General features: G+C 35.2%; 1 protein-coding gene across 6 annotated transcripts; it reads right to left on the bottom strand.

Annotated features, from left to right (window-relative positions):
- Window positions 1-1,403: 1,403 nt before the first annotated feature.
- Window positions 1,404-19,846, bottom strand: zgc:123295 (uncharacterized protein LOC641564 homolog). Of its 6 annotated transcripts, none has more exons than XM_052138832.1 (6): window positions 19,701-19,846; window positions 18,096-18,116; window positions 17,825-17,987; window positions 17,129-17,400; window positions 16,883-17,025; window positions 1,404-2,283 (listed from the first exon to the last, which is right to left on the bottom strand). In XM_052138832.1, exons 1-6 carry the CDS (start codon window positions 19,756-19,758, stop codon window positions 2,023-2,025), a joined length of 918 nt encoding a protein of 305 aa, XP_051994792.1. In that variant the 5' UTR covers window positions 19,759-19,846; the 3' UTR covers window positions 1,404-2,022. The 6 variants fall into 6 exon arrangements, with proteins under 6 accessions (XP_051994792.1, XP_051994788.1, XP_051994789.1 ...); XM_052138828.1 differs by lacking the exon at window positions 16,883-17,025 and adding an exon at window positions 4,303-4,445; XM_052138829.1 differs by lacking the exons at window positions 16,883-17,025; window positions 17,129-17,400 and adding exons at window positions 4,303-4,445; window positions 4,549-4,820.
- Window positions 19,847-19,916: the final 70 nt, after the last annotated feature.

Raw genomic sequence — 19,916 nt, 5'->3', positions numbered from 1 at the left:
CTGTTATTGTTGTTTTGTTGTTGTATTGGTTTTACTTTTATCTAATGCAATGCTATATTTTCAAGTGCGGTTTAAGTGTCTAAATACTTTTTTGGGCAACTGTACATACTAGTAAGCATTATGTTTTGTGTACTAACGAGAAGAGAGCTGACATAGAGGACATAAATTTATTCTTTTGACATGATGATTGTTTTCATTTTGAAATGAAAATGTAATGTATTGAAAGGTTTTTTTTGTGACTTAGTTCTGTGAGACTGTTTTGGTCAGCAAATGCCAATGACAGTCATGCCAAAGTTATATAGGAATAGGCTACCTAAGGAATAGCTGTAAATTACAGGTAAGCACAAATAAAAGAAGACTGGTGTGTGTGTGTGTGTGTGTGTGTGTGTGTGTGTGTGTGTGTGTGTGTGTGTGTGTGTGTGTGTGTGTGTGTGTGTGTGTGTGAATTACATTTACATTTTGGCAGACACTTTATCTAAAGTGACTTACAGTGCACTTATTACAGGGACAATCCCTCCAGAGCAACCTGGATTTAAGTGCCTTGCTCAAGGACACAATGGTGGTGGTTGTGAGGATCGAACCAGCAACCTTCTGATTACCAGTTATGCGCTTTAGCCCACTGTGCCACCACCACTCCAATCACAGGATCACAGGAAAGGATCTGGCAGAGGATGAATATTATGCTGCCAGTAGATGATGGCAGTCCCTCTAACAGAATGGGCTGCACCACTAGGGCATCCTCATTAATAATATATACTCTATGTAAGGCTCTCACAGGTTGCATGACATGACATTATCCTTGAAAACCATGAACACAACTATGTAGGGTAAAAGCATATATGACAAATAATTCAAAGTGAGACCTGACCTGGTGGAATATTTCCAATTAAATAGGTAAATACATTTAAATCAGAGGTCTGGTTTGCTTATTGCAATGCCCTTGTAGATTTAATTAACTAACTTATTTGAAAGAAGAGGCACACATTGTGATGGCAGCCACCTGCTATTGTAAAGTCGACCTACAGTGTAATTTGACACCACATTCTACACAATATCCTTCAAAGGCTTGACTAAGCAGATTTTACAGTATGGACAGAGAGAACATTCTCCAAGCCAATTCCTTCTTATGTACTGTATTTATTCTGTTCCTTTATGATTACAACATGCCAACTAATTAAAGTTATGAAATTTTTTTAAAAGCAATATCTCTGATCACATTGCAGAGCCCAGGATAGATATTCAGTCCCTGAGATGAAGGAACCCTGCTGAACCATCTTAAACCATCCCTGTCATACCGGTCCGGATTGGTTTGTGATTGGCTAGCTAATGGACCAGCAATAGCCATGATGTTCACCAGCTGAAACATAGCTATAGTTTCTGGTTGAGCTTGTTTAAATGCTTGGTTCTATGATTATGACCATCAATGATCTTTTCAACAAGGTTGGTTAAATGTGGCTATGGTTAAATAATTTTTATCAACATACAAATGTGCTGCAGTGCATTTGTTTTGGTTCCTTTCAATTAGCACATTTACCTGCATAACAATATGCTGATATCTACCAAAAAAACTTGTTTACCTGAGATTTGAAATCATCCGATTATTCTCTGCTTTTGGTGTTAAAGCATAAACACAACACTTGAGGACATTGGAAAAGCAGGTAAGAATGGCGGTAAAGGTGTCTGTTTACATAAAACGCAAAATAGGGTTAATGGTCAATTTATGTCTCATATTTAGGCCAAATATCAGATCAGTGCACTGTACTTTGATTTTACAATTATTCTGAACATCAGATTATTAGAGCTCACTTATTGTGAGCTCTTATAATTGCAATTGCATGATCAACTTAAAATAAATAAACATGCCTCAGTAATAACATTAGATTTGAAAGAATTCTACATTTTAAAATGTTAAAAAAAGACAAATATATATGCCCTTTTATCCCATTTATAAGAGTGTGTGCAGCACAATTGTCTTTTTTTAATCAAAGAACTCTAATAAATAATGTTCAAATAAACTCATCTTTAATAAAAAGAGATTAGAGGGATGATGAAGAATGTGAGGGGAAGGAGCTTGGGTAAGCCTCTGCTGGATCCATTGGAGATGAATTTGACAAATCCCGGCTGGTTGCTGGTTATGTAAGAGTTGATCCAGTTCTGGTATTGAGACACTCTTGCATACACACCAGGAAAACTGGGATCTGCACATCCTATACCAAAACTCACAATGCCAGACTGAATCCACAGAGAGCCGTTCTTACTGACCATCGGACCTCCAGAATCGTCCTGCATAGACAAGCACTTAACATTTATACGTAGATCTGCCAATTTACAGCTAGCAACTGTTTGATATAAGTATGCAATTGCTGTGATGCACTGTAAACCATAAAAATCAATCAAGTTGTTTAAACTAAACATCAATTGAAATGTCAAGTTTTGGGCTCATAACTGAAATATCTATGTTCCTTGAATGTATTTTATTTATTGATTTATTTATTATTATTTAGTTTTAATCCATAGACTTCCATAGATTTTAAGTGTTAATAACTCAAACTATTGAGTACAAAAGGTCAAAGGGAACACATGGGGACATTTAAATAGTTGTTATTAAGAATCCATAGAGGTTTTAGCTTTTTGTAGTATTAATTGTGTTGTTTTGTTGCAAATATTTGTTTCGTGTGATGTCACCAGGGTGATTGTGTCCCCTTTGTTCAAGTTAGACCCTGTCCCAGTACAGATGTCTATGAATTTCTGTGGAGAAATATGTTTATTTAATGGTTGACCTTGAATCTGAAGGGTGAGGGTCAAAAATCCCTTGTCTCTTCAGATATATCAATACATATATATATATATCCTTTTATATCAATATCTATCTATATTCTGTTGCTTAACTTCTTTAATAAAGTGATGAATTAACTATATGCATGATCACATAATCAATTCTATTTTCTTATGCATAACTGAAATATACTTTGAATCATATGTGTGTTAAGAGTTAACTTGTTGATTTCAGGAACATTCCAGAGCCTCTCAGGGGAGGGGGCAGGGGGAAATGTTAAACATATGTTCTGTGTTTGATCGTTACTTTTCTATGATTAATTATATGGTTTAAAGTCCTATGCAATACTACCTGAATAGTAGAAGTGTGATTTTCTATTATTATTTCTTTAGGGAAGAAATGTATGCTATTTTCACCCTCCCCTCTGCCTGAGGAGTGAAAATTTTATCTCTCTTGTTTTGGCTTAAATGACCTGATAATGTGTGCTCTGGCTCTCCTGTGCCCAGAGAAGAACTGTTGTTCGTCAGTGTTTTGTGTGTGCGTTCGACCTTCTACCCAGGTTTTGAACCCAGGGATGCACACCAGGCCGACTCGAAGACGCCCGCGATCATCTGCGAGGTCACTTCAGATGTAAATCTCGGGCTCTGACGACAAGTACACTGATTAATGTTGATAGGCCGCATAGCTCTCTATATGTTGTGACTTTATGTTCTTTTAGCCAATCAGGAGTAAAATAATGGAATGTACGTCCTTGCAAATGGTATAATTGATGTAAGATTTTGTGTAGGGTACGAGTTGGCTTTCGATCTCCTCGTGAGGCTTTGCCGCTGGCTCTACCAATTTCACTGCAAACTATACTTCAGTAAATTTTGGATTCTTTAATTGAATTTCTCGACTCCTGGTTTTTCTTTCTCCATATCTGGTCCGGGTTATACCTGTTATACCCCTAACAAATCAATTATAATCATCTTTATTTAAGCTGTGGTATTGTATGACCTAAATTTGAGTCCATTCAATTAAAATTATTAAGTAGAAATAACAATATTTAAATAGCAAATCTGAGTTGAGCCTACTTGGATTAAATAGTTAAGTACATTCTATATGATCACCAAGTTAAGTGAACTTAGTCTCCATTACTCCATTATTAATTTGAGGGAACATGTTTACTCAGTCAATAGAGATTTAATCAGTCGATAGATGGTTTTCAGTGTTGGTAAGGTAAAGGTGTTGACAAAGCTGTGCTCTTGCACTGATCAGAGTTTGCAAACCTTATTTTTAGTCTGAACACTAAACAAGAGGGACAAAACATTATGTGATTGTCAAAAAGGCTAAATATAATTTTGTTTTCCTTCAAAGTAGACCTCGGTTTAATGAAGGATAGCATTAAGAGTGGCATGCTTTTTACTCAGAAATGCTGTATTCAGCACTTCATTTTGAGCATGCATGATATTGATCATGTAATCAGTCTGATAAAGGAGTTCCAAGCACTTCTAACCAGACAGAAGTTGTTATGATTGAAATCTTACCTGGCATGAGTCTTTCCCTCCCTGATTTAACAGTCCAGCACAAATCATATTGTTTGTGATGCCACCTCGATAGGCATTATCACAGTCACTGTTGCTCACAATTGGTATTTTCACCTCCTGCAGTATGTTGGGTAGCTGGGTGTCTGTGACATACATACCAGTAGATAACTTTTTCATGTCTTTTTTAATAGAGATTTGCTGTGGGGAGTTTTTCTGTTATTTAGACTATTGTGTAAACTCACTCACCTCCAGAATTAAGAGTGCCCCATCCAGTGACCCAGCTAGCAGTCCCAGCACCAAATATACTACCAGCAGCAGCCAGGCAGACTGGCTTAATATAATCAGAGAACGTCACAGAAGAGGAGAGCTGGACCAGTGCTATGTCATTGTCAATTATGGGATTGTTATAGTTTGGATGGTTGATAATTTGCCTCACTCTCCTAGAGACCTCATTTGGATTTGAGCCAGATACTTGGCTCTGACGTCCCAAGTAGATTGTAATGGTATTCCAGTAAATTCTGTGGAAGAAAAAGTGATTCTTAATGCTACTATAAACTAGTTTCAGTAGTTAGTGTGGTATTGCTCCGAACCTGTAAAACTTTCTTTCTTTCATGGAAAACAAAAGGTGCATTTTTGAATAATGTCCTGGCCACACTTCCATATGTTAGTGAATCAGGAGTCGGGCAATCAAGCTTCAAAATGACAAAAATGGCAAATGAAGCGTTCATAAAAGTGGTCCGTATGACTTGCATGCTGTATTCTTCATTCACTTTCATTATATGAAAATGAGGGGCCATGATATTCTTCAAAATTCCCATTTTTGTTCCACAGAAGAAAGAAAGTGATACGGGTCTGTGAGGGTGACTACAAATATACAGAATGTTTATTTTGGAGTAAACTGATTTTACCCAATCTTTTTTTTGTTTTTGAGTTTATACCTCTGAAAGCAGTGAGCTGCAGACAAAACCCAGTCCTTATTGATAAGGCTCCCACCACAGAAATGGCCTCTAGCACTTTGAATGCTGACTTGCCAGGGCCAAGCTCCTTCACTTGCATCCTGCCCTCCAACAATCCTGTTGTTGAGGGGAGCTTGGCCACACACTTATGAGAATATGTGAGAATTCCTTGTTAAAATGTCTCACAAACACTCAAGAAATTGGAACAATGTGGAACAATAGTTTTAATAGTCATCAAGGTGTAATAACTTACCATCCAACTGACAGAGCGAGCCTATGTGGGAAGAGACCAAAAATAACAAATAACATTGTCTCTGGGTAACTTTTAAAAGGAAGCTAAACACTGGTGAAATGGTCCTGAAATGTACTGAAAATGTCTATATATATAAGATATCAAATGTACATACACAAATAGAATGCCATATATTTACCAACACAAAACTACTCGTATCAGTATTCGGTATTGTCCAATCATTAAAGGGATAGTTCACCTAAAAATGAACATTCTGTCATTTACTCGCCATCCCAGATTTGCATTTGTCTGACTTTGTTTTTTGGAGGATATTTCAGCTCTGTAGGTCCATACAATGCAAATGAATGGTGAGCAAAACTTTGATGCACAGAAGTAATTCATAAGACTCCAGTGGTTTAATCTGTGTTTTTGAAGTGATCTAATCAGTTTTGCATGAGAATGGACCAATATTTAACTACATTTTCACTATAAATCTTGACATCTGCAGTCTTACTGGCAATCATGATTTCAAGGTTTATTATACTTCCTAGTGCTATCTAGTGCTCTGCGCATGCGTCAAGCACTAAGAACTGTAATCAAGCTTGAAATAGTCAATGGTAACATGTACAGTAAAAAAATGTGTTATATTTGGGTCTGTTTTCACCCAAAAGTGATTGGATCACAGATTAAACCACTGTAGTCTTATGGATTACTTTTATGCTGCCTTTATGTGCTTTTTGGAGTATTGGACATACATTTGCATTGTATGGACCTACAGAGCTGACATTTTCTTCTAAAAATCTTTTTTTGTGTTCTGCAGAATAAAGAAAGTCCTACACATCTGGGATGGCGTGAGGGTGAGTAAATGATGAGAGAATTTTAATTTTTGGGTGAATTATTCCTTTAAGACTAGGTACTTGGTACTTGTAGCCTATCGGTCTTCAAAAAATGTATATTGGTGCATGTCTAATTATTATTAATATTTACCACATTTTAAAATAAAGTCATCAAAATGATGAAATAATGCTAATGCAAGTATGGGAATTATGTAGTGACAGAAAAGTTACAAAACATCAAATCTATCCTATATGTCATTCAAAAGAGCCACCCTTTTCCTAGATTTCCTAGAAAGAGAGTTAGCATTCTCCCAGTCAATTGCATGAGGTTCTACCTGGGATGCATTTAAAACAGTATTAAAGGATTTCCCATGTATTCTGACCACTTGTTGGCTACTTTTCCTTCACTATCTCATTCAAATTGCACATTACAATAGCTTATCTTTACATTTTTACTCTGTAAATACAATTACATGTAGGCACAATTTATATTTGTCTATGAATCTAATGTTCAAACGTTTAAATCGTTAGAATAAAAGAGGTTTAAAATCATGAGAAACATCAATTCAATGTGAAGTCTGTTCAAACTTAGGATGGTAGTGATTATGTTTTTACCAATACAATAACAGCCATTTCAGGTATCAGTTTATATGAGTTACAAAAACCTATCAAAAGGAATTAACTAGGCTTGTCAGAATTAAGCAATTCAAGCATAAACATCAAACGTCAACCAGATTTTTGTCATTTTATATAGTTTTGTTTATCACCAAAATCATTTGAGATCTTACCAGCTAAGTTGAGAAGTACGGCACCAGCAACACACAAAGTTGTGTTCAGCTTAATCATAATGCTCTTATTTGTATTCTAACTGCTGTTTCCTCTACAGTCAAGTCATGTACAATCAATGCTGACGTTTATTTTCCCTACACCTCACTACCACTAGCTTTAACTCTGACTCAACTTGCCTGTTTTTTCCCCCAATCTGTTATGCATATATACTGTACACGCCCAGTGACCCTACAAGATTTCTAAACTAGTGCCTATAATTCAGGTCCCAGAATTTATTTTAATTGAGGACCATAAAATAGCATACTAACCTATGCCCATTAAAGAACTGCAGTGTGTTTTAATTAAATCATTTAATTAAATAAGTAATATTATTTAAAAATAATTTTTAAAATCCCTTTTCTTTTCAAGGTCAGCTATTTTTGCTACACTTTGCATATGTTCCAAGCCCTGCTGTTGTTGATCCTCATAAACAAATACACAAGACAGACACAAATTGCCACAGACACAGAAATCAAATTGAAAGAGAGTAACATAAGTATATTTATGCATAACAATATTTATGTTGCATTTCAAAGATAATCTTTAATGATTAACTTATATTTCGAAGTTCCTTAAGGACACAAAAAGTATATTTGATGCCCTTATAAAGGATGCCTTTAGGTTCTCCAGAGGGTTCCACCAATGTGGCAGCTGAGGAACCCAAATGGTACTTCAAGTATTCTTGCAAATCCACAATTCCACATGAATCAGATAATACATTTTATTCACTTCACTGAGCTATTAAATAAATGAATAAAATCACAGGTCAAAACATGGGTGAAGGGAGTTTTTACACTCTGTTGATCATCTTTGGATCTCTGCTTGTCCCATTTGTTCTCATCAAACATCATAAAGACAATTCTCTTGTGTGTGTGTTTCTAAGAATTTATTTGTCTGTTTGCTCTACAAATACATTAAAGGTGTGTCGTTAAAAACATCTTAACTATTTGTAACTATTTTGATGTGACAAGACTGTAGTTTTCCCAGATATAATGTGGCATAATGACAACTGCTGTTGTTTTAGAAAGTGGTCTGTTTTTCATGTTGTGTGACTGAGGGAAAACCAGTAAGCAGGTTCAACTTGTTGGTTGGAATCAAATCTTAAAATAAAAATAAAAAAATAAAACAAATGTAATTAATCTAGGTAAAACAAAAATCTATATTTTTGGGCATTTTTGGAATTTATATTTGAGGCATTTTGTAACTTTTTAAAGTCTGCATGAAAATAACATGCATTTTCTAAATCATTTTCTAAATGCATGTTATTGATCTTATTGTGAACGATTCATCCATGCATATGTTTTATTTTATTTTTTTAAGTTTGACCTTTAATCACAATGTCATAACTCGATCTTCCAGTGCAAAAACAGACTTCTCTCTGGTGACTATGCTGGACTTCTCCAATCATTTAATCTGCATAAACCCTGCCACTTTCTTATAAATACCACAACCTTGCACAGAGTTGAACGAGGCGTCAATCGGATGTTGGTGAAGATGGTAAAGAGGTGTGTTTTGGGGTGTTTTCCTAACAAACCCTGTTCTGTATAGAATAGAATCCTTTATTTTGGTCACACACTATACACACAGGTTTGTTTTTTTTTTTTTTTTTTGCATATATACAGTGAAATTAATTCATTTTTCACATATCCCAGCTAAGCTGGGGTCAGAGTGCAGGGTCAGCCATGATACGGCGCCCCTGGAGCAGATAGGGTTAAGGGCCTTGCTCAAGGGCCCAACAGTGGCATCTTGGTGGTGCTGGGGCTTGAACCCTCGACCTTCTGGTCAGTAACCCTGAGCCTTAACCACTTACTTGTGTTCTTGAAGAAGTTCTCTGGATTTCTGGTGTGAGACTACAGTGGTCAACAAATGTCAGGCAATTCTGAATAGTTATAGGAACAGATAAGTGCACTAGCCATGTGTGTTGTGTGTTACGATATATGGGTCTTGAAGAAGGCTGGAATGGATTCTTTTGCCCACTCTATGTAGTTTTGGACTACATAGGAATCGGAATTGGACTGGAAGTTATAGGGGCATTTATGAAGGTGATGAAGAAGAGAATGTTATTGTATAATATTTTATTATAAAAAGAGAGACCATAGTGAAATTATGTATTTTTAATTAATTAATTATAACTTTAATCCAACAAATAAAACAATTATTAAACTATTATCATAGCAATATGAGTGAAAACTGGACTGTAGAACTGTAGTTGACCCCGTCTGCAGAGAAATAATACATTTCAAAGTTGATATGAGCTTGATGATCCTGTTTTGCCGCTTTTGTTGTCAGTTGTTTAGTGATTATGAAAATGTCCTTATTGCATTTAAAACTTTGTTTAGGAGTTAGTTTTGTTGCAAAACAGCAGAGTAACGTGATACTTGTGGGTTTGTTAGATTATTTTAATATTTATTCTGATCCAGTAGACAGATTTGGATTGCGTGTCTGTTCTCCCCTAAAAGTGATTGGATTACATATCACTCCAATGGAGTTTTATGGATTACTTTTTTGCTGCCTTTATGTGCTTTTTGGAGCTTCCAAGTGTTGGACATGCATTTGCATTGTATGGACATACAGAGAGCTGAGATAGTCTTCTAAGAATCTTAATTTGTGTTCTGCTGAAGAAAGAAATTCATTTATCTGGGGATGGCATGAGGGTGAGTAAATGAAATTTATGGGTGAATTAGCCCTTTAACTTCATGACATAATATTTGTTAAAGTGAGTAAATTTAACTTTAACATTTCAGTTTATATGTTTGAGTAACTTTTATTTACAAACCTGATGTACATAGTACTTATATTTACTATAATTACATTTTATTGGACCATTTCACATTTAAAGATTCCTTGTAAACACATTTAATCCAGTATCACATGACGGATTGGAAACCTTCCACAAGAAAGCTTAATGGATGCTATGTAGACTAGACAACATCACCTTGCATTACTAGCAATCGGTGTTGGGTAAATTACTTAAAAATAGTAATCCACAACAAATTACTAATTATTTCTCTAAAATTGTTGTCAGATTTCTTAACTAGTTCCTTATGTGCAAAAAGCAATCACAGTACTAATTACTTTACTTTTAAATTACTTTCCAAAATACTTTTAAGATCATCAAATTTGAAATAATGTCTATATTTCTTCCATTGTAACACATAAGTCATATACTCAGCACCTTACAGTTTTCCTTCACAATGACTTGTTATGGAGCTATAATTCATGATTTCTACAGATATAATATTTTAGAACTAAGCATAACCCTGTAAAGTACTTAAAAGTAATCAAATTAATTGAACGTCAATTACTATAATCTGATTACAAGAATGTAAAATGTAGTGCATTACACAATTTAATTTGACCAAAAAGTAGTTAGATTACTGTAAATAATATTTTATTTACCTGTGAAATGTACTCAAATGAACATAAATATGACAATATTTTCTACGTTAGGATTAAAACATGATCACACATTGTAGAGATAACAACAATCATTACAAATATTTACTCTTAAGCTAGAACATTACATTTTACATGTTTGAATTTAAGAACAAATTTCAAATTTACTTAATATTTTCAGGTTAATGTTTTAACTTTTTCAGAGTAGAAAGTACTTTCTGCTATATTTACTTCACCACAAATTAATTGTTTCAGTGCTTAACAAGTTGAAATTTTGTTTCAATCAGTTCTCATAAGATTGGGGAAAGTCAAGACAAATCAACCTGACACTTCAAAACAATAGCTTTATAAATGCTCTTGAGCTTTCTCACACCCAAACAAAACAGAATCAGAATCTGAGTCATAATGAGCTTTATTGCCAAGTGGGATTTATCTTGGTGACAGAAGATTCCAGTACACAAACAATACAACAACAAGATAGAGATAATAATAAAAAGTTAATAGAAAATATAAGTACTTTTAGAAATACGCAATAAGATATATATATATATATATATTCCAAAAGTTTGGAATAATGTACAGATTTTGCTGTTTTGGAAGGAAATTGGCACTCAGCTGATCACAAAGTATATTCAGAACAATACTGATGTAAAAAACAGAACCATCATTATTTGAAAAAAGTAATTTTTGATCAAATCTAGACAGGCCCCATTTCCAGCAGCCATCGCTTCAATAGTTTATCCTTGAGTAATCATGCTAAATTTATAATTTGTTACTAGAAAATCACTTGCCATTATATCAAACACAGTTGAAAGCTATTTGGTTCATTAAATTAAGCTTAACATTGTCTTTGTTTTTGTTTTTGAGTTGCCACAGTATGCAAAAGACTGGCATGTCTTAAGGTCAATATTAGGTAAAAATTGTCAAAAAAGAAACAGCTTTCTCTAGAAACTCATCAGTCAATCTTTGTTTTGAGGAATGAAGGCTATACAATGCTTGAATTGGCAAAAAAAATAAGTAAGATTTCATACAAAGGTGTACACTACAAAGGACAACTGGCTCTAACAAGGACAGAAAGAGATGTGGAAGTCCAGATGTACAACTAAACAAGAGGATAAGTACATCAGAGTCTCTAGTTTGAGAAATAGACGTCTCACATGTCCTCATCTGACAGCTTCATTGAATTCTACCCACTCAACTCCAGTTTCATGTACAACATTAAAGAGAAGACTTGGGTGCAGGCCTTATGGGAACAATTGCAAAGAAAAAGCCACTTTTGAAAAAAGAAAAGAAAAAGAAAAGGTTAGTTGGGCAAAGAAACAGACATTGGACAACAGATAATTGGAAAAGAGTGTTATGATCTTAACCCCATTGAGATTTTGTGGGATCAGCCAGACTGTAAGGTGCCAATTTCTTTCTTTAACAGCAAAATCTGTTCATTGTTCCAATCTTTTGGCCGCTAGTGTATATATATAGGTGTGTGTACAAATACAAATCTGTTATATACAGATGCAAGGGAATGTATGGCAGAAGAGGTAGGGTATGTTGGATAAATATAAATAGACTAAGCCATGTATTGCACATAAAATTGCTCAATGGGGCAGTTTTAACTGAGGATTAATAGTCCATAATAAAAGTCACCGTTTGGAGTGCGTTATACAGTATTTAAGTTCCTTAAATACATAAAAAATTATATTTGGGGCTATATAATCCTCTAAAGGGAGTCTGGAGAATCTCTAGAGGGCTCTGCCGGTGTGGCTTCAGACTGTTTTACACAGAGAAACAATAGTCCTTCCCAAAATGCCCTTCTCAAGAAGACGGATTCCTCAGTCTACTCTTCACCGCAAACACAGTGCGCAGAAATTTTGTACTTCCGGATGGTATGAGGGTGAGTAAAAGATGAGAGAATTTAATTTTTGGGTGAATTATTCCTTTTTAAGTGTGATGTAGCTCCTGTACCAAACAACTTTTCCCATGCCTGCTCTACCTCGTGCAGGACATGACGTGCCAAGTGATCCTGTTATTTTGCATTTTGTTTTGCATTCCTTGCATTGTTTGAACATGTTTTATGCACAACAATAATGCTCTGTTGGCATTAGGGAAATTTAGATCCTATACATAAACCGATTTTAATGTAATTGTTTAATACATTACCATTTAAAATGGTGATCAGTGTATTGAAAATTACTTTTTAATCATTTCATTTCTGTTATCATGTCTCCCATTTATTTTTTTGGAATCAGATTAATGTAGTGTTTATCAAAGATAAGTGATGTATTTTAGAAGTTGTCATACAGTGTTCATTATAATGGGGCATAGGTTTTGCAACTCTACTCATGAGTACTTTTAAATGAGCTACTATTTTACTCTTACTTGAGTAGTTTTTAGGACAGCCACCTTTACTCTACTCACACTACATTTTTCAGGAAGTAACAGTACTTCTACTTGAGTATGACTTTTCAGTACTCTTTCCACCCCTGCCAGTAACATACTGTATTTTTACAGTAAGTGGCTGGCAGCTGTGCTCACACACACACACACATACATAAATGAAAGCATGAGACCAATGCACATCCACAACACACACAAACACACACACACAGAAATGAAAGAGACATTACACATCCACAATGAAGAACACACACGCACAAACACACACACTTTGACAAAAGAAAAATTATTTTAAAAAAAATAATATATATATATATATGTCTTTGATAAAGTCGAAACATATACCTACAAGCAAAACTAGTCGTAAGAATCAGGCAAATGTGTTGGCCTCTGCAGCCCCCTGCTGGTTATATGTTGTAAATTAATCTCTATATATTTCATTTACTTAGACATGTAGTTTTTTCTCTCTCTCTCCAACAGATGACAGTAATCTGCCCCCAATGCATGACAGTATATCCCTGAATAGAATTGTGACGTAGTTAAAGTGTTCTTATTTTATATAAAAATTAATTACGTAATTGTGTAGTATCGTTTGTTTTTCAGATGCTACTGTTATTGTTGTTGTATTGGTTTTACTTTTATCTAATGCAATGCTATATTTTCAAGTGCGGTTTAAGTGTCTAAATAGTTTTTTGGGCAACTGTACATACTAGTAAGCATTATGTTTTGTGTACTAACGAGAAGAGAGCTGATATAGAGGACATATATTTATTCTTTTGACATGATGATTATTTTCATTTTAAAATGAAAATGTAAGGTACTGAAAGATTTTTTTTGTGACTTTGTTCTCTCTCTGTTTTGGTCAGCAAATGCCAATGACAGTCATGCAAATGTTATATAGGAATATAGGCTACCTAAGGAATAGCTGTAAATTACTTGGTAAGCACAAATAAAAGACGTGGACGTGTGTGTGTGTGTGTGTGTGTGTGTGTGTGTGTGTGTGTGTGTGTGTGTGTGTGTGTGTGTGTGTGTGTGTGTGTGTGTGTGTGTGTGTGTGTGTGTGTGTGAATTACATATGGCAGACGCTTTATCCAAAGCGACTTATCCCCCCAGAGCAACCTGGATTTAAGTGCCTTGCTCAAGGACACAATGGTGGTGGTTGTGAGGATCGAACCAGCAACCTTCTGATTACCAGTTATGTGCTTTAGCCCACTGTGCCACCACCACTCCAATCACAGGATCACAGGAAAGGATCTGGCAGAGGATGAATTTTTATGCTGCCAGTAGATGATGGCAGTCCCTCTAACAGAATGGGCTGCACCACTAGGGCATCCTCATTAATATACTCTATGTAAGGCTCTCACAGGTTGCATGACATGACATTATCCTTGAAAACCATGAACACAACTATGTAGGGTAAAAGCATATATGACAAATAATTCAAGTGAGACCTGACCTGGTGGAATATTTCCAATTAAATAGGTAAATACATTTAAATCAGAGGTCTGGTTTGCTTATTGCAATGCCCTTGTAGATTTAATTAACTAACTTATTTGAAAGAAGAGGCTCACATTGTGATGGCAGCCACCTGCTATTGTAAAGTCGACCTACAGTGTAATTTGACACCACATTCTACACAATATCCTTCAAAGGCTTGACTAAGCAGATTTTACAGTATGGACAGAGAGAACATTCTCCAAGCCAATTCCTTCTTATGTACTGTATTTATTCTGTTCCTTTATGATTACAACATGCCAACTAATTAAAGTTATGAAATTTTTTTAAAAAGCAATATCTCTGATCACATTGCAGAGCCCAGGATAGATATTCAGTCCCTGAGATGAAGGAACCCTGCTGAACCATCTTAAACCATCCCTGTCATACCGGTCCGGATTGGTTTGTGATTGGCTAGCTAATGGACCAGCAATAGCCATGATGTTCACCAGCGAAACATAGCTATAGTTTCTGGTTGAGCTTGTTTAAATGCTTGGTTCTATGATTATGACCATCAATGATCTTTTCAACAAGGTTGGTTAAATGTGGCTATGGTTAAATAATTTTTATCAACATACAAATGTGCTGCAGTGCATTTGTTTTGGTTCCTTTCAATTAGCACATTTACCTGCATAACAATATGCTGATATCTACCAAAAAAACTTGTTTACCTGAGATTTGAAATCATCCGATTATTCTCTGCTTTTGTTGTTAAAGCATAAACACAACACTTGAGGACATTGGAAAAGCAGGTAAGAATGGCGGTAAAGGTGTCTGTTTACATAAAACGCAAAAATAGGGTTAATGGTCAATTTATGTCTCATATTTAGGCCAAATATCAGATCAGTGCACTGTACTTTGATTTTACAATTATTCTGAACATCAGATTATTAGAGCTCACTTATTGTGAGCTCTTATAATTGCAATTGCATGATCAACTTAAAATAAATAAACATGCCTCAGTAATAACATTAGATTTGAAAGAATTCTACATTTTAAAATGTTAAAAAAGACAAATATATATGCCCTTTTATCCCATTTATAAGAGTGTGTGCAGCACAATTGTCTTTTTAATCAAAGAACTCTAATAAATAATGTTCAAATAAACTCATCTTTAATAAAAAGAGATTAGAGGGATGATGAAGAATGTGAGGGAAGGAGCTTGGGTAAGCCTCTGCTGGATCCATTGGAGATGAATTTGACAAATCCCGGCTGGTTGCTGGTTATGTAAGAGTTGATCCAGTTCTGGTATTGAGACACTCTTGCATACACACCAGGAAAACTGGGATCTGCACATCCTATACCAAAACTCACAATGCCAGACTGAATCCACAGAGAGCCGTTCTTACTGACCATCGGACCTCCAGAATCGCCCTGCATAGACAAGCACTTAACATTTATAGGTAGATCTGCCAATTTACAGCTAGCAACTGTTTGATATAAGTATGCAATTGCAATTGTTTTGGGCTCATAACTGAAATATCTATGTTCCTTGAATGTATTTTATTTATTTGTTTATTTATTATTATTTAGTTTTAATCCATAGACTTCCATAGATTTTAAGTGTTAATAACTCAAACTATTGAGTACAAAATCAAGGCTAGGTGGAATATCCGATAATGCCTTAGACTTGAATTATTTAACTATGTTTCCTTGGTCAAAGGGAACACATGGGGACATTTAAATAGTTGTTATTAAGAATCCATAGAGGTTTTAGCTTTTTGTAGTATTAATTGTGTTGTTTTGTTGCAAATATTTGTTTCGTGTGATGTCACCAGGGTGATTGTGTCCCCTTTGTTCAAGTTAGACCCTGTCCCAGTACAGATGTCTATGAATTTCTGTGGAGAAATATGTTTATTTAATGGTTGACCTTGAATCAATTATAATCTTTTTTATTTAAGCTGTGTTATTGTATGACCTAAATTTGAGTCCATTCAATTAAAATTATTAAGTAGAAATAACAACATTTAAATAGCAAATCTGAGTTGAGCCTACTTGGATTAAATAGTTAAGTACATTCTATATGATCACCAAGTTAAGTGAACTTAGTCTCCATTACTCCATTATTAATTTGAGGGAACATGTTTACTCAGTCAATAGAGATTTAATCAGTCGATAGATGGTTTTCAGTGTTGGTAAGGTAAAGGTGTTGACAAAGCTGTGCTCTTGCACTGATCAGAGTTTGCAAACCTTATTTTTAGTCTGAACACTAAACAAGAGGGACAAAACATTATGTGATTGTCAAAAGGCTAAATATAATTTTGTTTTCCTTCAAAGTAGACCTCGGTTTAATGAAGGATAGCATTAAGAGTGGCATGCTTTTTACTCAGAAATGCTGTATTCAGCACTTCATTTTGAGCATGCATGATATTGATCATGTAATCAGTCTGATAAAGGAGTTCCAAGCACTTCTAACCAGACAGAAGTTGTTATGATTGAAATCTTACCTGGCATGAGTCTTTCCCTCCCTGATTTAACAGTCCAGCACAAATCATATTGTTTGTGATGCCACCTCCATAGGCATTATCACAGTCACTGTTGCTCACAATTGGTATTTTCACCTCCTGCAGTATGTTGGGTAGCTGGGTGTCTGTGACATACATACCAGTAGATAACTTTTTTATGTCTTTTTTAATAGAGATTTGCCGTGGGGAGTTTTTCTGTTATTTAGACTATTGTGTAAACTCACTCACCTCCAGAATTAAGAGTGCCCCATCCAGTGACCCAGCTAGCAGTACCAGCACCAAATATACTACCAGCAGCAGCCAGGCAGACTGGCTTAATATAATCAGAGAACGTCACAGAAGAGGAGAGCTGGACCAATGCTATGTCATTGTCATTACTGGGATTGTTATAGTTTGGATGGTTGATAATTTGACTCACTCTCCTAGAGACCTCATTTGGATTTGAGCCAGATACTTGGCTCTGACGTCCCAAGTAGATTGTAATGGTATTCCAGTAGATGCTGTGGAAGAAAAAGTGATTCTTAATGCTACTATAAACTAGTTTCAGTAGTTAGTGTGGTATTGCTCCGAACCTGTAAAACTTTCTTTCTTTCATGGAAAACAAAAGGTGCATTTTTGAATAATGTCCTGGCCACACTTCCATATGTTAGTGAATCAGGAGTCGGGCAATCAAGCTTCAAAATGACAAAAAAGGCAAATGAAGGATTCATAAAAGTGGTCCGTATGACTTGCATGCTGTATTCTTCATTCACTTTCATTATATGAAAATGAGGGGCCAGGATATTCTTCAAAATTCCCATTTTTGTTCCACAGAAGAAAGAAAGTGATACGGGTCTGTGAGGGTGACTACAAATATACAGAATGTTTATTTTGGAGTAAACTGATTTTACCCAATCTTTTTTTTTTTTTTTTTTTACTTTATACCTCTGAAAGCAGTGAGCTGCAGACAAAACCCAGTCCTTATTGATAAGGCTCCCACCACAGAAATGGCCTCTAGCACTTTGAATGCTGACTTGCCAGGGCCAAGCTCCTTCACTTGCATCCTGCCCTCCAACAATCCTGTTGTTGAGGGGAGCTTGGCCACACACTTATGAGAATATGTGAGAATTCCTTGTTAAAATGTCTCACAAACACTCAAGAAATTGGAACAATGTGGAACAATAGTTTTAATAGTCATCAAGGTGTAATATCTTACCATCCAACTGACAGAGCGAGCCTATGTGGGAAGAGACCAAAAATAACAAATAACGTTGTCTCTGGGTAACTTTTTAAAGGAAGCTAAACACTGGTGAAATGGTCCTGAAATGTACTGAAAATGTCTATATATATATAAGATATCAAATGTACATACACAAATAGAATGCCATATATTTACCAACACAAAACTGCTAGTATCAGTATTCGGTATTGTCTAATCATTAAAGGGATAGTTCACCTAAAAATGAACATTCTGTCATTTACTCGCCATCCCAGATTTGCATTTGTCTGACTTTGTTTTTTGGAGGATATTTCAGCTCTGTAGGTCCATACAATGCAAATGAATGGTGAGCAAAACTTTGATGCACAGAAGTAATTCATAAGACTCCAGTGGTTTAATCTGTGTTTTTGAAGTGATCCAATCAGTTTTGCATGAGAATGGACCAATATGTAACTAAATTTTCACTATAAATCTTGACATCTGCAGTCTTACTGGCAATCATGATTTCAAGGTTTATTACACTTCCTAGTGCTATCTAGTGCTCTGCGCATGCGTCAAGCACTAGGAAGTGTAATCAAGCTTGAAATAGTCAATGGTAACATGTACAGTAAAAAAATGTGTTATATTTGGGTCTGTTTTCACCCAAAAATGATTGGATCACAGATTAAACCACTGTAGTCTTATGGATTACTTTTATGCTGCCTTTATGTGCTTTTTGGAGTATTGGACATACATTTGCATTGTATGGACCTACAGAGCTGACATTTTCTTCTAAAAATCTTTTTTTGTGTTCTGCAGAATAAAGAAAGTCCTACACATCTGGGATGGCGTGAGGGTGAGTAAATGATGAGAGAATTTTAATTTTTGGGTGAATTATTCCTTTAAGACTAGGTACTTGGTACTTGTAGCCTATCGGTCTTCAAAAAATGTATATTGGTGCATGTCTAATTATTATTAATATTTACCACATTTTAAAATAAAGTCATCAAAATGATGAAATAATGCTAATTCAAGTATGGGAATTATGTATCGACAGAAAAGTTACAAAACATCAAATCTATCCTATATGTCATTCAAAAGAGCCACCCTTTTCCTAGATTTCCTAGAAAGAGAGTTAGCATTCTCCCAGTCAATTGCATGAGGTTCTACCTGGGATGCATTTAAAACAGTATTAAAGGATTTCCCATGTATTCTGACCACTTGTTGGCTACTTTTCCTTCACTATCTCGTTCAAATTGCACATTACAATAGCTTATCTTTACATTTTTACTCTGTAAATACAATTACATGTAGGCACAATTTATATTTGTCTATGAATCTAATGTTCAAACGTTTAAATCGTTAGATCAAAAGAGGTTTAAAATCATGAGAAACATCAATTCAATGTGAAGTCTGTTCAAACTTAGGATGGTAGTGATTATGTTTTTACCAATACAATAACAGCCATTTCAGGTATCAGTTTATATGAGTTACAAAAACCTATCAAAAGGAATTAACTAGGCTTGTCAGAATTAAGCAATTCAAGCATAAACATCAAACGTCGACCAGATTTTTGTCATTTTATATAGTTTTGTTTATCACCAAAATCATTTGAGATCTTACCAGCTAAGTTGAGAAGTACGGCACCAGCAACACACAAAGTTGTGTTCAGCTTAATCATAATGCTCTTATTTGTATTCTAACTGCTGTTTCCTCTACAGTCAAGTCATGTACAATCAATGCTGACGTTTATTTTCCCTACACCTCACTACCACTAGCTTTAACTCTGACTCAACTTGCCTGTTTTTTTTCCCAATCTGTTATGCATATATACACGCC

The sequence above is a fragment of the Xyrauchen texanus genome, chromosome 12 (genome assembly GCF_025860055.1).
Source record: "Xyrauchen texanus isolate HMW12.3.18 chromosome 12, RBS_HiC_50CHRs, whole genome shotgun sequence".
NCBI classification, from domain to species: domain Eukaryota; kingdom Metazoa; phylum Chordata; class Actinopteri; order Cypriniformes; family Catostomidae; genus Xyrauchen; species Xyrauchen texanus.
This window is presented reverse-complemented; position numbering and strand designations above follow the sequence as displayed.

Coding starts and splice junctions, on each gene's coding strand:
- zgc:123295 (XM_052138832.1), bottom strand. CDS start 19,758: ATGATTAAGCTGAACACAACTTTGTGTGTTGCTGGTGCCGTACTTCTC. Junction 17,026..17,128: donor GGGCACTCTTAATTCTGGAG/GTGAGTGAGTTT, acceptor TGTATGTCACAG/ACACCCAGCTACCCAACATA. Junction 2,284..16,882: donor GAGGGAAAGACTCATGCCAG/GTAAGATTTCAA, acceptor TTGTCTATGCAG/GACGATTCTGGAGGTCCGAT.